This window comes from Oenanthe melanoleuca, chromosome 27 (assembly GCF_029582105.1).
Source record: "Oenanthe melanoleuca isolate GR-GAL-2019-014 chromosome 27, OMel1.0, whole genome shotgun sequence".
NCBI classification, from domain to species: domain Eukaryota; kingdom Metazoa; phylum Chordata; class Aves; order Passeriformes; family Muscicapidae; genus Oenanthe; species Oenanthe melanoleuca.
This window is the reverse complement of record NC_079360.1, coordinates 3,052,424-3,074,641: the sequence shown is the minus strand read 5'-3', so window position 1 is coordinate 3,074,641 and position 22,218 is coordinate 3,052,424. Positions and strand designations below refer to the sequence as shown.

At 64.9% G+C, this 22,218-nt stretch overlaps 3 protein-coding genes across 4 annotated transcripts; 1 reads left to right on the top strand and 2 right to left on the bottom strand.

Annotated features, from left to right (window-relative positions):
- Window positions 1–700: 700 nt before the first annotated feature.
- On the bottom strand, window positions 701–7,848 carry PLEKHH3 (pleckstrin homology, MyTH4 and FERM domain containing H3). 2 transcript variants are annotated; one of them, XM_056511811.1, is made up of 13 exons: window positions 7,576–7,848; window positions 5,659–5,714; window positions 4,905–4,993; window positions 4,585–4,779; window positions 4,239–4,396; window positions 3,969–4,092; window positions 3,478–3,775; window positions 3,173–3,380; window positions 2,807–2,943; window positions 2,575–2,695; window positions 2,051–2,500; window positions 1,787–1,978; window positions 708–1,707 (listed from the first exon to the last, which is right to left on the bottom strand). In XM_056511811.1, exons 1-13 carry the CDS (start codon window positions 7,726–7,728, stop codon window positions 1,525–1,527), a joined length of 2,364 nt encoding a protein of 787 aa, XP_056367786.1. In that variant the 5' UTR covers window positions 7,729–7,848; the 3' UTR covers window positions 708–1,524. The 2 variants fall into 2 exon arrangements, with proteins under 2 accessions (XP_056367785.1, XP_056367786.1); XM_056511810.1 differs by having other exon boundaries at window positions 701–1,707; window positions 1,787–2,500.
- Window positions 7,849–9,468: 1,620 nt separating this feature from the next.
- CCR10 (C-C motif chemokine receptor 10) lies at window positions 9,469–13,742 on the bottom strand. Its single transcript, XM_056511775.1, has 2 exons — window positions 13,482–13,742; window positions 9,469–10,932 (listed from the first exon to the last, which is right to left on the bottom strand). Exons 1-2 carry the CDS (start codon window positions 13,740–13,742, stop codon window positions 9,850–9,852), a joined length of 1,344 nt encoding a protein of 447 aa, XP_056367750.1. The 3' UTR covers window positions 9,469–9,849.
- On the top strand, window positions 13,671–22,166 carry CNTNAP1 (contactin associated protein 1). The gene is made up of 24 exons (XM_056511794.1): window positions 13,671–13,819; window positions 14,873–14,974; window positions 15,149–15,342; window positions 15,435–15,582; window positions 15,783–15,986; window positions 16,054–16,238; window positions 16,323–16,466; window positions 16,795–17,056; window positions 17,135–17,284; window positions 17,352–17,523; window positions 17,612–17,718; window positions 17,824–17,943; window positions 18,085–18,288; window positions 18,361–18,517; window positions 18,673–18,800; window positions 18,915–19,082; window positions 19,160–19,378; window positions 19,456–19,695; window positions 19,769–20,005; window positions 20,182–20,309; window positions 20,420–20,513; window positions 20,617–20,850; window positions 20,973–21,020; window positions 21,102–22,166. Exons 1-24 carry the CDS (start codon window positions 13,741–13,743, stop codon window positions 21,290–21,292), a joined length of 3,915 nt encoding a protein of 1,304 aa, XP_056367769.1. The 5' UTR covers window positions 13,671–13,740; the 3' UTR covers window positions 21,293–22,166.
- Window positions 22,167–22,218: the final 52 nt, after the last annotated feature.

Genomic DNA, 22,218 nt, shown 5'->3' with positions numbered 1-22,218 from the left:
TTGAACAGCCAAGCAGGGAAGCCAGATGCAGAGAACTGGGGCTGGTGCTTGCCTTGTCTGGCTGGCCAGCTGGCCCCATGGCGCAGGAGCACCATGGCTGCTGCTCACTGGCACATCCTGGGGTGTGCAGGCCAGCTCTGCCCCATCTGGCAGTGCCACAGGGCCCAGGCAGCACTGGGCAACTGCTGCAGCAGAGCCAGAAATACTGGCAGGACCTGCTGGCACAGCTGACCAGGGCTGGGAGCGGCACCGCCCTGCCCGCAGAGCACACGGCACCCACATGGATATTCTACAGGAGTGAGGCCCTGTGCAGGGGTGGGCTGTCAGGGGCTGGGGGTGCCCTCACCACTCAGGATCCAAGGCAGGAGACAGCAGCACCAGGAAGGACATGGGCTTGAGGCTGTACAGTGTCAGGTGAAATGGACACAGCAGCTCTGGTCCTGACCTGTGGGAGTTGGGCTGTGGGCTGGGGATGAGGGGCAGTGCTGGCACCATCCCAAGCCCAGGCAGCCCAAGGTGAAAATTAGGATTTTCCTCTTGCCCTTTGGGGCACAGAGCAGGCAACTAAAAATACAGCCACCATGGCAGCCTGGGCTCCCACGCCCTCTTTGGCAGCAGCCCCCGTGGCTGGGGCAGTTCCCCCGCCGGGGCAGCCAGTGCCAGGGGCTGCCGGGGAGCTGGAGCTGCCTGTGCTCTTGGTGAAATGCCAAAGGTCGCCTGGCAATGACCAGAGGGACAGCAGTCCCTGCCCCCAAGGACATGCTGTGCCGCTCCTCCCCTCTGCCTGTCCCAGGCCCTGCTGCCCTGGCTGCCCCAGGGATCTGACTGTCCCAGCCTCCCGCTGTCAACCCACGCTCCAGGACAGGAGGCCCAGCCTTTCCTTTGTGCATTTATTTAGAAAAACAATCAACCCCCCCATCCTAAGACAGAACCAACAAACTCTACAGAGGCAACACTGAGGGGCCAAGCCCCAGCCGTACCAGCTGCCACTCCACCAGCCACCCCTGTGACATAAGCCTGGCCACAGGGCCACCGCAGAGCCCGGCCACTCATGCAGGAGGAGCCCACAGGTCCCTGGGGCAGCTTGGCTAAAGCTGCCCGCAGCTTTCCAGAAGGGGTGGGTCCAGAGGACGGACAGACAGATGATGGCACAGCACTACTGCCTGGTACCCTCTGCTCTGGGCAAAGCCCCCAGAGCACGAGCAGAGTGGCCAGGCAACACAAGTGCTGGAGGCAAAGGCACCAGGGTATAGGGTATAGGGGAAGGGGTCAGGCCTGGGGGCAGTCTGGGGACCGCAGTGGGGCGGCCCCGCTGCCCACCAGGGAAAGTGCTGGGAGATGTGGGGCGCGCAGGCGCTCAAAATAAATTAAGGGAATAGCCAGAAAGGCAATGGCAGTAGGGGGAGCACAACCCCCTGGCCCCCTGCTCTCTGGGGGCCAGCACAGACCTGCCACTCCTTGCCAGGCTTGGTGGCCCTCCCACGCCGGCCATCGGAGCACCTGCTGGCCACACCCACTGTTGGGCTAGCTGTGGGAGGAACCCATTGGTGGCCGGTGCTGCCAGGGCCCGGCTGCAGGGCAGAGCCCCTGGGGCAGCACAGCGGGCTCCGAAGTGGTGTGACTGCTGGGAGGCTCCTGGGGCCGGGGCAGCCGCTGGGCACACGCAGAGGCGAGGTACGTGTGGAGGAGCTGGGCAATCTCATCCACCTGCAGGCAGAGCAGGCATGGGAGTCAGTCCAGGCCACCGTTGGTGAGAGGGGAGGGTGCAGGGATGGCAGCCCCTTACCTGGGAGGTCTCAAAGAGCAGGTCTCGATCCTCCACGGAGAGGCGGAAGGTGCTGCTGTCAGAGGCACCAAAGGAGGAGATGCGGCCATAGCAGAAGCTGTCCAAGGGCTCGGGCTCTCCCGGCTTGTAGAGCGAGACGGCCTTGGCCCCGATGCTCAGCCACAGGCGCTGGGGCCCAGAGCCCACCGGGCTCTGCAGGGAGAGGGGTGTCAGGGTTGCCCAGTGCCAGGGCTGCCCCTGTTCCATACCCAGCCAGGGCCTCACCGCCTGCAGGTCAACATCGAAGAGTGTGGAGCCAAAGCCAGGCCACTCCCGCACCAAGGCCACGTAGGCGGCCATGGCCTCGGGCCGGCCCATGCCCTGCAGCAGCTTCCACTTCTCCACGATGGCAGCCATGGTGCTGGCCCCCTCCTCGCGCAGACGGCCCCGCAGGCGCTGGTCCCGCTCCGCCCGCTGCTTGGCCAGCGCCTGTCCCCAGAGCCCGCCGGCCAGCAGCCCCGCGCGCAGCCGGGCCCCCCGGCACTTGCTGGGGGGCCGGTGGGGCGGGGGCGGCAGGCGGGCGTGCAGCACGTGGGGGGGGAAGAGCTCCTCCAGGCGCGGGAAGGGCGCGTGGGTGGAGAAGTCGCTGTTGAGACTCTGCAGGCGCAGGGCCGCCAGTGTCTGCAGCGTCTCCTCTGATGTGGGCACGTAGCCCCGCAGAACCATCTCGTGTGCCTGCCAGAGAGAGGGCTGAGCTGGCATGGCCACCATGGCACGGCAAGGCACAGCCACCCCAGAGTGCCACTCACCTGCTCAAAGAGGAGGGCAAACTCCAGGCTGTCCCGCGGGACGTTGTCCGTGTCCAGGAAGCCGTAGTGCTTGAAGCAGAGCCGGCATGGTGGGTCCTGCTCCCGGTCCTCTCCAGCCAGGCTGCAGCAGACAGGACCAGCTCCATCAACTTGTGGACCCATACCATCCATTACCTTCCACTTGTGGCCCCCCAGCCCCTCTCCTCCATAGGCAGCAGAACAGGACATTTACTTTTCAAACCTGGTGAGGACATCAGCCAGCAGTGTGGCACTGCCCACTGGCTGCTCCCGTCGCCGGGACTGCTCGTAGAGCGCAAAGAGGTTGGGGCTCTGGGACAGCCCCAGGCGTGACACAAGTTCCTGGGCCACCTGGGCGAGACAAAGGCAACCGATGGTGACCACAAGTCCCTGGCCACGGCACTCAGGGCTGCAAAGGGACACAGATAGGTCATGGTGGGCAAAGGCAGACAGCCCCTGGCCCCTGTCCACGATGGCTTAGCTGGGAGAGACCTGCTCACCTGCTGCAGCACACTGCCCAGCCAGCCCTGTGCACCAAAATGTTCCCAGCCCCCTGCCTGGCGCAGCCATAACCCCTCACCTCCTCAGCTGTAGTGTGGGAACTGATGGCCACACTGCAGGCAGGCACCCCAGGGCAGTGCACTGTGCAGATCATCTCTTGCCGCTGCATCAGCACCAGGATCTCCTCCAGAGAGGGCACACACTCCCTCCCCTTCGTCTTTTCCAACGCCTCCCGGATGAAGGAGGCATATTTGGCCATCTCCGAGGCAGGAAAACGGTTCTCTGTCCTGCAAGAAATGCCAGGATGATCAGGGTGGCACTGATCTGAGGGGCACCCAGCAACTGGTGAGCTCCCTGGTGGCAGCTGGTACCTCTGGCACTCACCTGTCCAGGTGGAAGCGCAGGAAGCGCAGGACAGGCGGGGAGGGCAGGAAGGTGCAGCTCATGCAGGTGAGGAGCTGCCAGTAGTGCAGGTCGCCCTGCCCACCTGGCGCCGGCGGCTCCGTAGTCTGCTTCACCAGCTGGCAGTAGATCTCATCCACCAGCGGCGGCAGGTCCAGGCAGGTCTGCAGGACACCCTGCATCAGCGGCACCGGGTCCCGCTCTGACTCCAGCTGCTGCAGCGAGTTGAAGAGCTTCACAGCCTCGTCACGCAGCGTGGTGTAGCTGCGGGGGCCAGGGGCTGTGGGATGGGATGAGGGTTAACAGCCCTGTGGTTCTCCCCAGGACCCCCTGCCAGCAGCTGGGCACTGTCCTCACATCCAGGGCCAGCACAGTGTCCAGCCCAGCCATCACTGCTGCCAGCCTGGAGTGTAGGACCCAGCTCTGTGCCCCACACCTGCCTTTGGTCCAGGCCTCACCGCTTTTGGCCTCACCACTTTGGTCCAGGCTGCCATAGGGGAAGGGCAGCAGGGGAGCGTAGAGGGGGCCACTGGTGTAGCGCAGGATGGGGTTGCAGCGATAGATCTGCTCCAGAACCTCGGGGCTGTCTCTGTGCTCCTGGGGGGGACAAAGCAATGACAGCAGCTGCAGAGGGGTCACCCGGCCGAGTGCCTGGCACAGACCCTCACCACCACCCTGAGGTATGCGAGCCCCCAAACATCCATCCCAGCGCTGCCCACAGCAGCCTGGTGCCATGGGCTCACCTCGACATCACGCATGAGCAGCTGGGTGGGCGTCTGGACAGGTGCTTTGCTGTCAATGACCTTCTGCACGGCGCACACCCAGCGCACAGCCTCGTTGAGGTGCTCCGTGTACAGGCGGTAGCAATGCTTCCTGCCAAACACCGTCACGCTCCAGTAGCCTGTGAGGGACAGACCCACTCACACACTGTCCACCAGCACCCCAGCCAGGCTGGCTCAGCGCGCCCCAGGGCTCAGCAGAGCCCCTCCTTTGGGCAAAAGAGGTCCTCACGGCTCAGGGCTGGGAGGGTATCACAGGGCACATGGGGCTGGGAAGACACAGCCCAGACAAGGGGCATGGGCACCTCACCTGTCTCCTTGTAGAGCTGCTTGTCTGGCCAGAGCACGGAGCAGAGGCTGGTGAGCACCAGGGAGCCCAGCCGCCGGGCCCCCTTCTCGTTGCTGCTGTAGTAGTCCAGGGAGTCGGGTGTCAGCACGAACCAGTACTTCCGAGGACGGATCCAGGGGGTCTTCATGCAGCCCCGCATCTCCCGCTGCAGCCAGCCTGGGAAGGGGAGCCTCAGCCCTCACTGATATCCACCCCACCAGCTTCTCAGCACAGGGAAGGGTCTGCACAGGTCTGACCATCCCTCTGGGATGGGACCAGCCACAGCTGGGGCACAATCCTACCTTTCACGAGAGCATCAGGGTCATCCTCCACTGGCCCTGGGCCCTTCTCCACGATGAGGCTGCGCATCTCCTCCGCAACAAGCAGGGACCTGAGGACAACACGGGGCTGAGCTCAGGTACCCGCGGGGGTCTCCCACAGCCCCTGAGCAGGGAGCTGGCCTCGGGCCTGGGATGAGCTGGGTCCCAAGGGGCTCTGTGCACCCCACAGCCCTGCGGTGGGAACGCGGCAGAGTCATTGGGTGCAAATGACCCCGGCTAAAAATAAGCTGTTTGCAGTCTTGGCCCTGCCAAGGAATTCGGAAAATGAACAACCAGGAAGGAATGTTGGCAGCAGCGTCAGTACTGCGAGTACAGGGAGCGAGCAGGCCCCTGTGCCCCGGCACCCCGTCTTCCTCAGCACCAACCACCCCAGGGCACAGCCTCTGCCGATGGACACAGCCTGGCAGAGCCTCCTGGCACAGGAAGAGTCATGCACAGCCCCACCAGCTAAGCCTGAGGCAGTCAAGCTATCCAGCATGGCAGGGGGATGGAGACGTGCCCGAGGATGCGCCAGGCACAGGGACAAGCACGGCAGTCTCGGCTCTGCCACTCCCTGCTCCACCTGACAGAGCAGCACAGCCTGGTGCTAGCTCTGTGGGCAGGATGGTTCAGCACACACCAGCACCAGGGCAACCTCCCACAACATGCCAGTCCCTCAGCTCCTGCAGCACCACACAAGGGACACAATGCAGGATGGAGGCAGGGGAATACTCACCGCTCCGAGCCACTGCTGCTACGGGTGGGCTGGCTCAGGCTCACCTCCAGGGATCCCTGGGGAGCAAGGAGACATCTCAGCCCCATGGCCATTACCTGGCACCCCTGGCCATTCCCCCCATGACTGTATGCCTCCTCATCAACCAGCTCTTGGCCCAGAGAGACAGGCTCAGCCTGCTGCCACGGGGCAGAAGAGCCCTGGCACCCCCAAGGCCACGGCAAGAACCAGGGCTGCAGCTGGGGCACCCCGGGTGCGGGGACAGCCGGCGGGCGCGCTGGCCGCGTGTCCTCAGCTGACCCGGCTGGCTGAATACCGTGCAGAATTGCACAAGGTCAGTGCTGAGTAATACGCTTACGGCACAAAGTCCCATTGTAATGGGGCCACTGACTTCCTGCCCGCGGCGGTGGGACGCAGCGCTGGGAAGTCCCTGGCCCTGCAGTAGGACAGGGTCAGTTCCTCCTCACGCAGCACAGCTTGACATGGACAGTGCCGCTCACGTGACGAGCCTGGCACACATGCTGGGACACGAGGCAGAGCCCAGGCACAGGCAGGCACCGGGTCGGGCAGGGTGCCCAGCAGAGTGGGGTGCGGGGACGTGGAAGCACCGGCAGTGCTGTCCTGGGAGATGCACGGGAGCTCCTGCCAGCTGCAGCCCCACAGGGCAGCTAGAGGCACGACAGGCCAGAGCACGCAACGCCAAGAAAAAGAGACAGATGCTAAAAATAGTGACAGGGAGGGGGGAGCCGCCGCAGGTATGGTTGTGCTGAGGGGCAGGGCCAGACACCACTGACCTGTGGCATTAAGGGCACCTGTCACATAATGCTGGCACCCGTGCACAGGGCCAGCACCTCCAGACACTGCCCCACTGCCAGGGCTGGGGGGGCCTCACACACTCCTCAGGGCTGCAGGCATGGAGGCAGCGCCTCGTTTCTCGCGGGCAGTCCAGAGGAGGCAGCGGTGGCAGCCGGCTCCTTCTCAGGGATATAAATAAACAGGAGAGGAGCCGCGGCGGCAGGGCCAGGGTAGCTGCTCCCACGCTCCCACGAAGGAGCAGCTGTGGGTTTCCAAGGACCCCCTGGCCACAGCAAAGAGCTCTCGGGGGAGCTGGCGTCACCAGTCGCCCACGCCAGCCCGGAGCCAGTGTGGCCCATGGGATATGGGAAGCCCAAAGACAGTTCCTGACGTAGTTGTGCCCTTGGCAGTGCCACCAGCTCCCAGAGGGCCCAGCTCCAGCCCTGTCACTGTCCCCACTTCCCACCGTCCCACTGCTGGGAAAGGGGCCCTGCTGCTAATGGACCGACAGCACAGAGTTGTCCCCAGCCCCGCCACAGCTCGGGCCGTGCTGCAGCCCCCGCAATGGGCAGGGGAGAGGGGCCACAGCAAGTGGGACCAGGCAGTCACCACCCCTGCGTCCCCTCGGTGCAGGAGACCGCCGGGACCGGAACAGACGGGAGCCCCGGGAGCCGGGGCTGTCCCCGCACCCCGCGCTATCAGCCGTCGCACACGCAGCCTCGGCCGGAGGAAGCACCGGTTTCCGCCGCTCCGTTTCCCTCCAGAGAGGAAGCAGCCGGAGAGGGGAGATCCAGGCCCGCTCCCCACTCCCGGCACGTGCTCCCGGGACAGCCCCGGCCCGCTCCGGCGGGGCACCGGGCCGCCGCGGCTCTGGCGCGGCTCTGGCACGGGTCCGGCACGGTAACCCCGAACTAAGGAGCGGGCAGCAGCACCAGCCGGCACCAGCGGGCAGCGGCTCCCGTGACGGTCGGCCCTGCCCCGCGGGCCCGGGACCTCCGGAGCTTTCCCTGGGCTGCAGCTCGCCCGCACCCGCCGGAACGAGCCACCCCTGCACCCAGCGGGACCACCCCGGTAACTCGGCTGTGCTCGTCCCACCGGCCGTCTCAGAGCCGCTGCCGGCCCCACCTGGTCTCCCTGGGCTCGGAGCTCGAAGGACGCCTCCTCCTCCTCTTCGGCCTCGCCGTCCGCCTCCCGCTCCGCCTCGCCGTAGTCCCGCCGCAGCAGCGTGAAGCCCCGTCGACAGCACAGCAGCCACCACAGCCCGCCCGGGAACGGCATCGCCCCGCCGACACCAACGGGACGGCACCGGGACGGGACGCGCCGGGACCGGCCCGCCCCGCGCACCGGCCGCCGGCCCCGCCGCCGCCCCGGGCGGGCCGCGCGTCACCGGGCGCCGCCAATCGCCGCGCGCGGCCCGGGGCGGAGCTCCTGCCCGGGGCGGCGGGGCCGCCGGTGCGTCAGCGGCGGGGCGGGGGCAGCGCGGTAGGGCCCGTGCTCCCGGAGCCGCCGCCGGCGGGGTGCACCGTGTCCCCACGGCACCTGACGGGGCACCGGCACGGAGCACTGCCCGCGCCCGGTGTGGGCACCGGCACCGGGCACCGGCCCTTGCCGGTACCCCCATCGTGCGCTTCCCTGGCTCCTGTCCCAGCATGGCGGCTCAGCCCGGTGTGGTGCCAGGTCTGTGCCAGCGGGCAGCACCGCGGGCTCTGTGCTGGGCTGGGAGGGCACCATGCCCGGGCAGGTCTGTCCTGCAGGCCCTCGTAGCGCCTTTCCACGAAGGAGCTGGTGAAAGACATTCAGGTGGGGTCACACCCGGTACCACAACTACATGGCTCAGCTCAGCCCAGCTCGGCTCAGCCCAGCCCCGGGCTCTGCCCCGTGGCTGAGGGTCTGCAGCACCCTCAAGCCGTCAGTGCTGTGGCAGCGCCCAGGCCCTGGCGCTGCTCCCGAAGCCCCAGGAGTTAAGGCTCTGGCTTTGCTGCAGCTGTTGGGTCATCGCCGTCCCTGGGAGCCTGGGTGCTGGGATGCGCAGGCAGGAAGCTCTGGCTGCCAGTTCCCCTCCCACGCAGCCTGCTCTGGACTGTGCCTGAGGCTGAGCCCCTGGTGTGGGGCCGGCTGTGCGGCCAGGGCAGTCACGGGCATCGAGCAGAGCCCACCAGCTATGGGGGCAGAGGAGGACTGGAGCCAAAACCACAGGCCGGGTGGGCAGCAGGGGCAGCTGTGCTGTCTGGCCAAGAACTGTCCGAATCTGGCCCTTGATCCCCACTGAGGGCTGCGGGGGACAGAGGCCCATCACCCCACCTCTGGGGCTGCTGAGTCAGCAGTAACCTGTTTATGGCCCAGCAGTAGGTGAAACTTCTGGAATGGCTTTTTCCAGTCGAGCTTTGGGCTAATCCCGAACAGAGCAGGGGATGAGAAGGAAGTAGCCTCCAGCCCCGGCAGGACCGAGAGTGTCTCTCTGCATGCCCAGCTCTGCTGGGAGACTCCATGAGCAGCTGCACCACAGCCAAGCGCAGTCCCGTTCCTGGCACTGTGGAACGACTCTATAGCCAGGCCTGGTGAGTGGGACACTGCACGGCCCCGGTGCTGCTGGCCCAGGGCACCATGTGCCAGCCCGTGCGACATGTGTCGTTCGCCATGTCCTAGCCCGTGGTCATATGTTGGTTGCCACGTGTCCGGGCCAGGCCAGCTCCAGCGCAGCACCCTGGTGCCGGAGAGCCTCTGGGCCGGGATGTGCGGAGGAGTTCGTGGGGGGACTAAGGAGGGGAGACAAACGTCCCTCTGCCCCCGCCCTGGGGTGCAGCACCCAAGGGTTTTTCCGGGAGGTCTCTGCTGTCCCCTGTCCGGGGGCTCCCTGTCCCTCCAGCGGCGGGGACGAGCAGAGGGCGGCCAGGAAGCGCGAGCATCTGCTGCCTCCTGCAGGCATCGCCCGCCAGTGCCGGTGGCCAAGGAGCCGCCCCCAGCCCCGCAAAACTCCCCCCCGGGACACCGTTGCCTCGCACGGAGACTGCGCTCGCCCACCGGGACGCGTTCGGGGTTTATTTGTGAGAGTGGGAACCAGCTGCCTGCCTGCTGCACCCACCCACCCGGCTCACGGCACCGCCAGGACCCGCACAGGACATGATACATTGCATGGCCCTCGACGCGCGTGACATTGCGGGTTCCCCTGAAACACGCGTGACATTGCGGGGACCGCAGCCCGGCGGGTGGCCGGGCACTGAAGGCATTCGCAGGGTATGCAGGCGCTGCAGGGCTGCTCTTCCCTCCGCCCAGGCGTGTGCAGGCGCCGTGCGGGCTGTCTGGTGCAGGTCCGTGCACGGACGGCGCTGTCCCCGGGGAGTCTCGGAGGGACCGAACCCCGCGGCGCCGGTCCCTGCCCCGGCCGCGGGCGCTGCGCTCCTACACCACGTCCAAGCCGCTGGAGAGCGATGTCCGCCGGCGGGGCCTGGAGCAGCCGGAGCAGCGCGGGTCGGGGGACCCAACACAGCCGGCGTCGCTGGCGAGCAGCCACAGCTCCCGGCGGAAGCGCTGGCCAAGGAAGGCGTAGAGCAGGGGGTTGAGGCAGCAGCGCAGGTACGCCAGCCCGCCGGTGACCAGCAGCGCCAGGTCCTTGCTGCGGCTCTGGGGGCAGCTCATCTCCCAGCTGGCCAGCAGCTCGGCCGCGTCCAGCAGCACCATCAGGCTGTGGGGCAGCTGCAGGGCCACAAAAACCAGCACGAGGGCCAGCAGCACTCGCAGCGCCCGGTGGGGCTGCGCACCGCGGGTCGCCAGCAGTGTTCGTGCCACAGCTGCGTAGCAGCTTGCCATCACCAGGAAGGGCAGCGCGAAGCCGAGCACCACCTGCACCAGGTTGGTGGCCCCCCGGGCTTCCCGTGAGACCACACGGGGGAAGACGACACGACAGAGGCGGATACCCTGGTGCTGCTCTGCCTGGCTGTAGATGAACTGGGGCATGGCGAGCAGCGTGGCCAGCAGCCAGGCCAGCCCCGCCGTCAGCCAGCCATAGCGGCGAGCTCGTGGGCGCAGGCGGCAGGCAGTGGGCACCCGCACAATGGCCACATAGCGATCCACGCTGATGCAGGTGAGGAAGAGGAAGCCGCTGTAGAAATTAAGGGCGTAGAGACCCTGCAGCGCCTTGCAGACTGCTGTGCCCGGGGACCAGCCCTGCAGCGTGTCGGTGATGGCGAAGGGCAGCGTCAGGAGCAGCAGGAGGTCAGACAGAGCGAGGTGCAGGAGGCAGACATCGGTGACGCTGTGTGCCCGGCGGTAGAGGATATGTGTGAGCAGCACCAGCCCATTCCCCACTGTGCCCAGCAGTGAGAGCAGCAGGTACACGGCAGGCTGGAAGGTGCGGGCGAAGCTCTGTATTTCCTGCTTCTCACAGAGCTCAGGCAGCATGCCGGCCTCGCCAGAGTAACCATACTCCCAGGGGTAATAGTCAGTGGAGGCCATCAACTCTGTTGAGACAGGGCTGGGAGTCACCTGTGCAGAAGAAGGCTGAGTGAGGAGGGCTCAGCAGTGGTAGCCCGGCCACGAGGTGCAGAACCACACCCAGGGCAGCCCATCTCCACCCAGCCTCACCACCGGGAGCCCGGGTGTGCCGCAGCCCCAGGTCCCGCGAGGAGTTCGTTTTTGTCTCACACCCACCTCTCAGCAGGGGGAGGTTCACCGCACTCAGTCATTGCAAGAGAGACGACACATTTCCCGAGCAGCCGTCTGCAATGCAGAGCTGGTGAAGGGACATAACCCCAGCCACGGCGTCCCTAGCACAGCATCACGAACTCGTTCTGAACCTGCCACGGGAGCTGCTCTGGGGCTCAGCACCCAGCCTATGGCCCCAGCTGCCCTGGGCACTTCAGTCTTGGGCATCCACACCAGCATCCCCAAGTGCCCAAAGCCCCCACACAACCACCCTGGGGACCCCAGCCATGCACTGCCTGGTCCTGCTCCCAGATAGGGAGCTCCTGCCTCACACAGGTTGCAGGCAGCTGAGCGCAGTGCTCCCACCTCCCAGCTGCTCAGCCCTGCTCTGGGGCAGCAGGACAGTGCTGCAGCCTGGTACTGGTCAGCTGGGACCCCACTGACCTGGAGATCAGGATCTGACACTCTCTGACTCACAGTAGCCTCACAACAGCAATTTCATTCTGGCCCCTGTCAGTGAACCCAGGCAGCTGGGCTTAAGCCCCTCAACTGCTCTGGGGCCACAGGTGGGATAAAAAACCAGTGCCAGGACAGGTTGACTTTCCAGCAGCTCCTCTAGCCCCTTTCTTGCTCAGGCCCCAAGGGCCTGGAACACCTGAATCTCGGTGCTGGAATTCCCCAGGGTTTTGCCTCTCCAGTCTAAACCCACAGCGCTCACAAGAAAACTGCCTTAAAAAAAACTAAGAAAATCCAGTGATGGGGGGGGGTCCTGCCTGGCTCCCAGCAAACCTCTCACCCTGCAGCCCCCTCACCTGCTCCGTCATTGCACAGCAGAGCCTTTCCCCTGGCTGGTGAGTCTGAAGCTGTTGGTGTCTCAGCACTCTGTAACCTGTGGTTTGACCACGTGCAGCTCCTGATACTGAGAATGGTGCAGAGCACAGGCGCAGCCCTGGGGATGAAGGCAGGTGTGACCACACTTTGGAGCCTGTCCTGAATCCTTTACTTGGTGCATCTTTTACATCTGCATGCTGGGGATAGAAATAGCAGCTCTGCTCTGTCTCTGTCATGCGGGTGTGCCAGCCAAACTCAGGAGCACCCAGCCAGGGGAGCAGGGTCTGGCCAAGGGCATCCAGCACATGCAGGAAACCCCAGCCCACGCCAGGGCTATTGTTGGCTCCTGCAGGACCAGAGGGAATGGGACCAGTGTATGGAGTGGGGACTGTTGTGGGCTGGCACAGGCAGGATGCTTCTCCAGCAGGATCGGCAGGGCCCTGTCTGGTCTAGGATCATCTTTTCCTGATGGCAAACATGGTGGTTCCAGAAGCTGAGGTGGCTGCTGGTTGTTGACAACAAAATTCCCTGCTCCTCATTAAAAAGCAGATTAGTTCTTGTGGGGCAGAGGCCCCACTTTCCTCTCCCCAGGGGGGGAGAAAATTGATCCCTAGCTTTATGGGCTCCTGGCCATAATCCCTCAATCCCCCTTTCTCCCAGCTACAGCTGTTTTTGCCGTGGCTTATCTCCAGTCTGCCCTCAGCCCTCCTGCTGCCTCCAGACCAGCACAGGATCCTGAGTGCTCTCTGTGGGGCTGTGGAGCTGTTGCACCATGGATGAAGAGCAGCTAGGACAGGTGCCTCCAGCCTCCAGAGGGCTCTTTGCTGGAGGGTCTCTTTGCCCTCTCCTGCTCTTTCTGCAGTGCAGGGATGCAAACTGCAGATCTCTGCCCTGTGTTGGCTCTGGGGGTGCCTTCCTGCACCCTGTGTCTTGGGGTAAGGTGGAGGGTCCTGGGGCCAGTGTTGGCCCCACAGCCAGGTATGGGTGCAGAGCAGGGATTCTACATGTCCCTGTTGGGGCTGTCAAAGATCTGAGCCAGCACAGGGTCAGGACGTGTGGTTGTGGCCAGAGCAGGCAGCCCCCGGGATGTCAGGATAAGGCCAGGTGGGCTGTGCCTCTCCTGGGGATGGAGCTGCAGGCACTGTCAGGCTCTCAGGGACGGGAGGGTGGGTCCCAAGGGGCCAGGGGACACGGAGCACCGCAGGGCTGTAGGTGTATGTAGGACACGCAGGCACCAACCACCCCCGCCCCCAGCCCCTCTGTGGGCGTCTGGGGGTGGTTGAGAGCAGATCCAAACTAAATCCCTTCTTCTGCACCACTGGAGAGAGCTGCGACCCCGAGACCTGCAGGCCTTAATCCACGGCTTGATTACAAATCGCCGCTACACCACATCTGCTGCGGGGGGGCTGCGGGCACCGCTCCGACCCTCCTCCCTGAACGGGGCTCAGGGACGTCAGGGACGGGAGGCTCGGGGAGCGGCGGGGACCAGCTGCCGCCTAGGAACCGGCCGGAGGTGCCCGTGGAGCTCCGGCACAGCCTCACTGTGCCCGCACCCCCACCCACAAGAGCCGTGTCCCGGTGCAGCCCGGGGCGGCCGGCAGCTCGCCCTGCCCAGGAGCGGGGAAATCTCGCTCTCGGGCGGAGCATCTCCCCGGGGCGCGGCGGTGGGTGCGGCGGGGGCGGCCGGGGCTCTGCGCCTCGCCCGGCCCGGCCCGGCCCGGCTTCCCCCCCGCCCCCTGGGCGGAGCCGCCGGCCCCGCTCCGCCGAGCGGCTGCAGCACCGGGAGCGGCGGCGCCGAGGGCGCTCGGGGAGCGCAGCATGGGCGCCCGCCGCCTCCTCGGGCTCCTCCTCGCCGCCTGCGCCGGCTTCCTGCGCCCCGGTCCCGGCTGCCTCGCACGTAAGTGGGGCCGCAGTCCCGGGAGCTGCCGCTCCGCACTGCGGGACCGCGCCCGCCGCCCCGTCCCCGCATCCCCGAGCAGTCCCCGCATCCTCCGTTCTCTCGGGCATCCCCTCTTCTTCCCCGGGCATCTCCCAGCATCCCGCGATATCCTCCGCTGCCCCTGTTCGCATCGTTCCCAAGGTCACCGCCGGACACGGGCGTCCGCGCTCTCCCCCCGACCGCGCCCCGCCCGGGGCGGCCCCTCCGCAGCCCCCCCGCCGGCGGCTGCCCCGCGCCCGGCCGCAGCCTCTGGGGACCCGGGACAACCGGGATGCCCCGAGGAACCGGGATGCCCCGGAATGCCCAGGAGAGCGGGGCAGCCCCACGGGACCGGCCGGGCTCCGCCAGCACCTCGGCCAGCGCCGCCACCCGCCGGGCTGGCCCCGCCGCGGGGCTGCACCGGGCCCGACCCGCTACCGGGAACGGGAACCGGCGAGGCCCTGGTCGCACCGGGCAGCTCCCCTTGGCCCCCTGAACCGGAGCCCGGAGCCTCTTCCCCGGGGTAGCGAGGCGGGAGGGGGCCGGTGGTACACGGCACGGTGGTACGGGGCACGGTAGAGTCGGAGGGCGGTGGACGGGGAGTTGATGCAGCACGGTCCTACAGTGAGATCTGGGGTTGCTTCTGGGCTCCCCGGGCTCCGTCCGACCTGGTAGGGGACCTTGAAAGAGGTTCCGGACCCCGGCCCTTTCGGAGGGTCTTTTGCCGGTGCCGCGAGGTTTGCACGGGATCCCCCGGAATCCCAGGCGGGATCGTTCCCCGCCGGGGCGGGGCAGAGCGGGGGTCCCGTCGCCCACGTCAGTGCGGAGGCGGCTGGAGCCGGCGCCGGGGCCCGCAGAGGTGTGTCAGCTCCGCTGCAGTGGGAGGGGAGAGCAAAGCGGGCTCGCCGCTCCGCCGGCCCACGGGAGCTGCGGGGTCCCGAGCCCTCAGGGTCCGCAGGGCTGGGGACTTCCCACGGGGACACTGCCCAGCTCAGTGCTCCGAGGCCGCCCCCAACTCCGTTCTCTCCTCAGGACCCTGCTATGATGAGCTCGTTGCTCCCCTTTACTCCTACTCCATCGGTGCCTCCTCCAGATACAACATTTTCTACTCGGCCAGCTTCGCCCGTCTGCACAGTGAGTCCCCCCGCTGAACCGGGATTCAGGCGGGCAGGGGAGGTGGGCAGGGGGTGTCCCTGGCCGGGTTTTGCCTCTCGCGGGGCTGAGGGGTCCAGTCGGGTGCTGTGGTGGGGCCGAGCGAGCAGGCGCCGCTCAGTCGGGAGCCGAGCTGCTGAGCTGCTCCCCCCGCAGGCACCAGCGGCTGGTCCCCCGACCCCCGCGACAAGCAGCCCTGGCTCCAGATCGACCTGATGCAAAAGCACCGGATCAATGCAGTGGCCACGCAGGGAACCTTCAACACCTATGACTGGCTTACACGCTACATTGTGCTCTATGGCGATCACCCTACGAGCTGGAAACCCTTCTTCCAGCAGGGCAGCAACTGGGTAGGGGGGAGCTCGGGTGGGAGGGGGCTCTCTGAGGGGACTAGAGACCCCTGACCTGGAGCAAGGTGTTGACAGTGACCCTTCATCCCCAGACATTCTTTGGGAACGTGAATGAGAGCGGGGTGGTGCGGCATGACCTGCATTACCCCATCCTTGCACGATACATTCGCATCATTCCGGTGGCCTGGAACCCACGTGGGAAGATTGGGCTGCGCCTGGGTCTCTATGGCTGCCCCTACCGTGAGTACCTGGCCAGGGGCTGCAGCAGCTCTACATGGTGGGATCCTGGCTCTGGCACACCTAGAAAATTCTCTCAGATGGGGTTGTGTCTAAACAGTCTGGAGCCATGGCAGAGACCATAGCAGAAGGGAGTATTCCTTGTGCCAGGGCACCTGCTGCTGCAGGCAGTGACAGGGGTGGGGCTGCTCTGCTCTCCCCAGGGTCCCACGTGCTCTATTTTGATGGGGATGATGCCATCTCCTACCGTTTTCGAGCCAAGCTGGTCAGTACCTTTGAGGATGACATCTCCTTCAACTTCAAGACACTGGAGCAGGATGGGGTGCTGATGCATGGCGAGGGCTCACAGGGTGACTACATCACAGTGGAGCTCAAACAGGCCCAGCTCCTCCTGCACATCAGCTTAGGTGAGCTGGGGCCAGGGGCCGGGGCCATGGGGGCAGGGAGCCACCTGCTGATGCTGGTCCTCCCCAGGCAGCAGCCCACTGCATGCCAGCGAGGGCCACACAACGGTGGCGATGGGCAGCCTCCTGGATGACCAGCACTGGCACTCATTGCACATTGAGCGCCTCGGCCACTACGTCAACCTGACCCTGGATGGGGAGGTCAAGCGCTTCCGCTGCCATGGCACCTTCAACCAGCTTGACCTTGAAACTGAGGTGGGGGCTCTGGGCAGGGGGCTGCAGGATGCTGAGCTGTGGTGTCCTCCAGAGAAGGGCTGACACCCTCCCTCTGCCTCGCAGGTATTCTTTGGGGGGGTGATTGACCACGAGAAGCAGCACCTCACCTACCGACAGAACTTCCGGGGCTGTGTGGAGAACATCATGTTCAACGGGGTCAACATCGCCGAGCTGGCCCGGCACCGGCGGCCCAACATTCGCTTCGAGGTCCAGCCTGGGGGGTGGCCCCTTTTCTGGGAATCCTCTCTCTGCTGTGGGGGGACCCCTTTCCTGGGTGTCCTTAGCCTCACTGTGAGGTGACCCCTTCCTTGGGGCAAGGCTCCCTGCCCGCTGCGGGGTGACACAGGGCAGCGGCCGTGCTCAGCCAAGCGGCGCCGGATTGACCGTGCAAGGTTGTCCCTGGCCTGGGGCGCCTGCCTGGCTCTGCCAGGCATTGGGATCAATTGGGCATGATTGAGGCCAGGACTGTGGGGATGGGAGGGCCTCCCCTCTATGGGAACATCCTCTTCCTCACCCCTCCCTTGGTCACTCCCAGGGCAAGGTGGGCCACTACTGCCAGGACCAGCTGATGACCCCCATCACCTTCGCTGGCATCAACAACTACGTGCAGGTGGAAGGGATCCCACGGAGAAACCGCCTGGCTGTCAGCTTCCGCTTCCGCTCCTGGGACACTGTTGGCCTCCTGCTCTACACTGGCTTTTCTGACAACATGGGCTCCCTCGAGATGGTGCTGAGTGAGGGGCAGGTCAATGTGTCCATCAGCCAGCCTGGCAAGAAGAAGCTGGAGTTTGCTGCAGGTGAGCTGGAGAGCCAGCATGGGGCTGGGGGTTCAGTCTGGCAGTGGAGCATCCCCACACATCTTCCCCTCTGCACAGGGCATCGCCTCAATGATGGTTTCTGGCACTCGGTGCACCTGGTGGCACGGGAGGGCTCAGCCGTGGTGACCATTGACAATGAGGATGGTGCCGAGTTCCGGGTGGCGCACCCCTTCCTGCTACGCACTGGCAAACAGTACTTCTTCGGAGGTGGGCAGCAGGGCGGGGTCTGGGGCAATGGGTGCTGGAGGGCTGCTCACCCCGATCTGTCTTGCAGGCTGCCCCAAGCCGGCCTCAGTCACTGGCTGCCGGTCAAACCAGACAGCTTTCCACGGCTGTATGCAGATGCTGAATGTAGACATGCAGCCCGTGGATGTGGAGGTGATGGCGCACCTAAGGCAGGCACAGTACTACAATGTGTTCTTCAACGTCTGTGGGATCACAGACAGGTATTGACCAGGACAAGGGTGCTGCCTGGCAGTGGGGGGCATTGAGTGACTGTGCTGGTGCTGGGACAGGAACCCTCTGTGCCCTCAGGTGCACCCCCAACCTGTGTGAGCATGACAGCCGCTGTATCCAATCCTGGGATGACTTCATGTGCATCTGTGACCTGACGGGGTACAAGGGGGAGACCTGCCACAAATGTGAGCCTGGAGCCTCGTGGGTCAGGGACAGTAGGGGCATCTGCAGCCCTTACTCCTGCCTGGTGCCTCCCTTGCACTGACCTCCACCCCATTCTTCTCTTCCAGCCCTTTACAAGGAAACATGTGATGCTTACCGGGTCAGCGGGAAGACCTCAGGCAACTACACCATAGACCCAGATGGCAGTGGGCCGCTCAAGCCCTTCACGGTGTACTGTGACATCCGAGGTGGGGATAGCAGGAGGGCAGAGGGGACCTCTGTCTGGTGCCCCTGGGAACCAGTCCTTGCCTGTGTATTGGAGCTGGAACAGGATAGAGGGAGCAGGGGTATCCTAGGGGTCAAGTCCTAAAGCTCCTTTTTCACTGCAGAGGACCGAGCGTGGACCATCATCCGGCACAACCGCCACTACGGAACGCGGGTGACGGGCTCCAGTGTGGACCGGCCCTACCTGGGGGCCGTGGAGTACTGGAACGCCTCCTGGGCCGAGGTCTCCGCCCTGGCCAATGCCTCTGAGTACTGCGAGCAGCGCATTGAGCTCCACTGCTACAACTCCCGCCTGCTCAACACGCCCTGTGAGTGCCAGAAGGGGGGTGGTGCTGCATGGCTGCATAGGACCGTGTCCTGACCCTCCTGTGTGCCTGCAGCCGGGCTGCCCTTCAGCTTCTGGATGGGTCGGAACGATGAGCGGCACTACTACTGGGGGGGCTCGCGACCCGGCATCCAGCGCTGTGCCTGCGGGCTGGACAAGAACTGTGCTGACCCCCAGTACTTCTGCAACTGTGATGCCGACCACGCAATTTGGTGAGTGGTGCTGCCTGTGGAACAGGAGCTGTGGGGTGGGGACTGCAGTCATGGGGGGCACAGACTCTGGGGCACTCAGATGGGGGTAGCAGGGTTGTGGGATGGTGAAGGGACAGAAACACCTCATGGACCCTCTGATGTACTCACATTTTCAGGAGGACAGACAAGGGTCTGCTGACCTTTGTGGACCACCTGCCCGTCACCCAGGTTGTAGTTGGAGACACGAACCGCACTGGCTCTGAAGCCCAGTTCTTGCTGGGGCCCCTACGGTGCTATGGAGACCGTAAGTGACCGGCCCTACAGAACATCCCCTGCCTGCAGAGTGCCTACACCTGCCTGTGGTGTCCCACATGGAGGGACCCTGCCCATCCCTCACTGCCTCTCCCATGCCCTGCAGGTAACACCTGGAACACCGTCTCCTTCAACAGGGGCGCAGCCCTTATCTTCCCCACCTTCCAGGCCAACCACAGCCTTGACATCTCCTTCTACTTCAAGACCACTGCCCAGTCTGGAGTCTTCCTGGAGAACCCAGGCTACCGGAACTACATCCGCATTGAGCTCAACAGTACGGGGGGGGCAGAGGGTGCAGGGCTGTTGGGGGAAAAAGGGCTGGGGCCTCTTCTCAGCATCATGTCCTTGCAGCCACTAGGGACGTGGCATTTATATTTGACATTGGGAATGGGGACGAGAACTTGACGGTGCGGTCGGTGGTACCCTGGAACGATGACGAGTGGCACCAGGTGAAAGCTGAGCTCAACGTCAAGCTGGCGCGGCTGCGGGTGGACAAGCTGCCCTGGGTGGTGCGGCCATTCCCCCCACAGAGCTTCGTCCGCCTGGAATTTGACAGGCCCCTCTATGTCGGTGAGAGCCCCTGGCCACGCCCCTGCACCCCCAGGTCCCCAAGTGCCACAGGGCACTCATTCTTGGCCCCGCTGCAGGCGCAGCAGAGCACAAGATGCGCCCATTCCTGGGGTGCCTGCGGGCCCTGCGGATGAACGGGGTGACCCTCAACCTGGAGGGCAAGGCCAACGAGACAGAGGGTGTGAGGGTCAACTGCACCGGCTACTGCCAGGACCCGCCGGTGCCCTGCCAGAACAGCGGGCTCTGCGTGGAGCGCTACAGCCACTACACCTGCAACTGCAGCGTCTCCGCCTTCACCGGGCCCTTCTGCAACCACGGTGAGCGCTGTGCTCCGCGGGGTGGGAGGGGCCCAGGGGCCGGCGCTCCCCTCACCCGTCAGCTCTCCTACAGACATCGGTGGGTACTTCGAGGAGGGCACCTGGGTGCGGTACAACATCCTGCCCATGTCGCTGTACGCCGCCCGCGAGTTCGCCAGCATTGTGAGCAGTCCCTGGCAGCCCCTGCCTGGCTACAACCTCACCAGCGAGGAAGTCAGCTTCAGCTTCAGCACCACCTCAGCACCTGCCGTGCTGCTTTACGTCAGCACCTTCGTCAAGGACTACATGGCCGTGCTCATCAAGGATGATGGTGAGGGCAGGGCCCCCTGCCCTTGGGCTCATCCACAGCCTGCATGAGGACCCCAGCCTGGTGCTGGGGCTGCACAGGATGCTCCTCTCTGTGGATGCCACTTTCCAACCCTATAGGTGGGCTGGAGGTGCCCACCGAGAGGTCCAGCCCTGCTGACAGCCCTGTGCTGCCCACAGGGAGCCTACAGCTGCGCTACCAGCTGGGCACCAGCCCCTACGTCTTCACTCTCACCAACAAGCCAGTGACTGATGGGCGGCCCCACCGTGTCAACATCACCCGCCTGCACCGCACACTGTACACTCAGGTTTGGGATGGGGCACCCTCCTGGTGGGGCCTGGGGGCTTCAGGTCGGGGTGGGAGGGGACATGGGTGGGGGGGCTCTGTGGGCACTGATGCTGTGCATCTGCCTCCCAGGTGGACTATCTCCCCGTCATGGAGCAGCAGTTTTCCCTGTTTGTGGACAGCAAGCTGGACTCACCCAAAAACCTGTACCTGGGTCGTGTGATGGGTGAGCTGGGTCCTGCCCATGCTGGGGTCTCCGGGGTCTCCTCTGCACAGAATGGCCCTTGCCCTCTGAGAAGGATGAGTAATCTCCTTCTGTGGCTCCACAGAGACTGGCGTGATTGACCCCGAGATCCAGCGCTACAACACACCTGGCTTCTCAGGCTGCCTCTCAGGGGTGAAATTCAACACCCTCGTGCCCCTCAAAGCCATCTTCCACCCCACCAGCCCCCTGCGGCCCTACAGCATCCGGGGGGAACTGGTGGAGTCGAGCTGTGCCTCAATGCTCCCCCTCAGCACCCTCCTTATCCCTCCTGAGATGGACCCCTGGTACATGGCCACAGGTGGGTGCTGTGGTGGGACCCTGGTGGGGATGGAGCCCTTGTCAAGCTCCAGCTGCAGAAGGGAAGCTCCGCCGTGAGACCTTGCTGCAGCCTGGTCTCAGCTGCCTGCTCTGTCTCTGCAGAGTTCCCCCACGTGCACGACGACGGCTGGATTGGGATCATCATTGGCTGTAAGTGAAGCCTCTGGTATTCCACCCTGGCACGGCCCTGCGGCCCCTCCCCAATCCCTCACTGCTCTCTCTTCCCCGCAGTCGTGATCTTCCTGCTCCTGCTGCTCTCAGGGCTGCTGGTGTTGCTCTACTTCTACCACCACCGCTACAAGGGCTCTTACCACACCAACGAGCCCAAGGCCATCCAGGATTACGGCAGTGCTACCAAACCACCGTCGGCACGCAAGGAACAGAACCTGCCCCAGATCCTGGAGGAGCCGAGAGGGGACTAGCGGGGCCGGGACGGGCTCACAGCCCCGCAGCCCCGGGAGCCGCCCGGGAATGAGCGAGCGTTGCGGGACCAACAAGCCGAGCACACCTGAACTGCCAACACCCGCCTTCAGACGGACCGGACCGGACCGGACCGACGGCACCTCCTCCCCACGGCCGCCACCGACCGGCCCCCGGAGCGCGGCCACGATCCGCCGAGCCCCAGCCTCGCTCGCCCCGGACACGCCGACAGCCCCCACGCTGGAGGCAGCCTGCTGCCTCTCCAGCTGCCAAATCCTGCCTGGCCTCTGTCGGGGAGCCCCAGGCCCGGCTCCCACCCTCCCTCTGGTCGGGGGATCCCGGCTGCTGCCGCCCGTTAGCGCTGCCCGCGTAGATGACCCGCTGCTTTGCTCGCTTCGCCAGCGCCACGCAGAGCCACGAGCACCGGCCCCGCACAGCCGGGCTGCCAAGCAATACTCCCCACCGGCGCCGCGCATGCCGCCACTGCACCTTGCTGAAATGCTGCTTTCATAAGATCAGGTACAGATCCTTTCTACCATTTTTGTTGCTGGATATTCTACTACACTCTGGTTTTTTTATTCTATCGGTTTGTATAAAAAACCAAACGGAAGCTCCCGCGGGCGTGACGTCCCGCGTGTCGTGGTACGTGGTCTGTAGTTTGCTACTTCTCTGTACGAAGTGCCAGTCCTGCTGATTACCTCCAGCCCAGGGAAAGCTCCTGTTCACTTGCTGTGTTGTGGTAAGACAATGTTACAGATATGCATTTATCTTCCCAAAGGCCTGGCTCCACTGGGCACTTTATTTTTAAAAAGTCTGTTCTTTTGAATGAGATGTGAAGATAATCAAATAAAGGCAGAATGATGGCGTTTGACACTCCCCAGCCTTCACCTCGGCAGCTGGATCAGGAGGATCAGATCCTCTCCTCCCA

Bases quoted from the DNA above. Each gene is read 5' to 3' on its own strand.
- PLEKHH3 (XM_056511810.1), bottom strand. From the start codon at position 7,728: ATGCCGTTCCCGGGCGGGCTGTGGTGGCTGCTGTGCTGTCGACGGGGC. The intron at 4,093-4,238 runs GTGAGCCCATGG...TGTCCCCCCCAG, and splicing joins TGCTCATGCGTGATGTCGAG to GAGCACAGAGACAGCCCCGA. The intron at 1,708-1,786 runs GTAAGGGGCTGC...CTCTGCCTGCAG, and splicing joins TGCTCTTTGAGACCTCCCAG to GTGGATGAGATTGCCCAGCT.
- CNTNAP1 (XM_056511794.1), top strand. From the start codon at position 13,741: ATGGGCGCCCGCCGCCTCCTCGGGCTCCTCCTCGCCGCCTGCGCCGGC. The intron at 18,518-18,672 runs GTGAGTGGTGCT...TCACATTTTCAG, and splicing joins GATGCCGACCACGCAATTTG to GAGGACAGACAAGGGTCTGC. The intron at 21,021-21,101 runs GTAAGTGAAGCC...TCTTCCCCGCAG, and splicing joins GATTGGGATCATCATTGGCT to TCGTGATCTTCCTGCTCCTG.
- CCR10 (XM_056511775.1), bottom strand. From the start codon at position 13,742: ATGCTGCGCTCCCCGAGCGCCCTCGGCGCCGCCGCTCCCGGTGCTGCA. The intron at 10,933-13,481 runs GTGGGGGTGCGG...TCTTCTGCACAG, and splicing joins CCGGGACACGGCTCTTGTGG to GTGACTCCCAGCCCTGTCTC.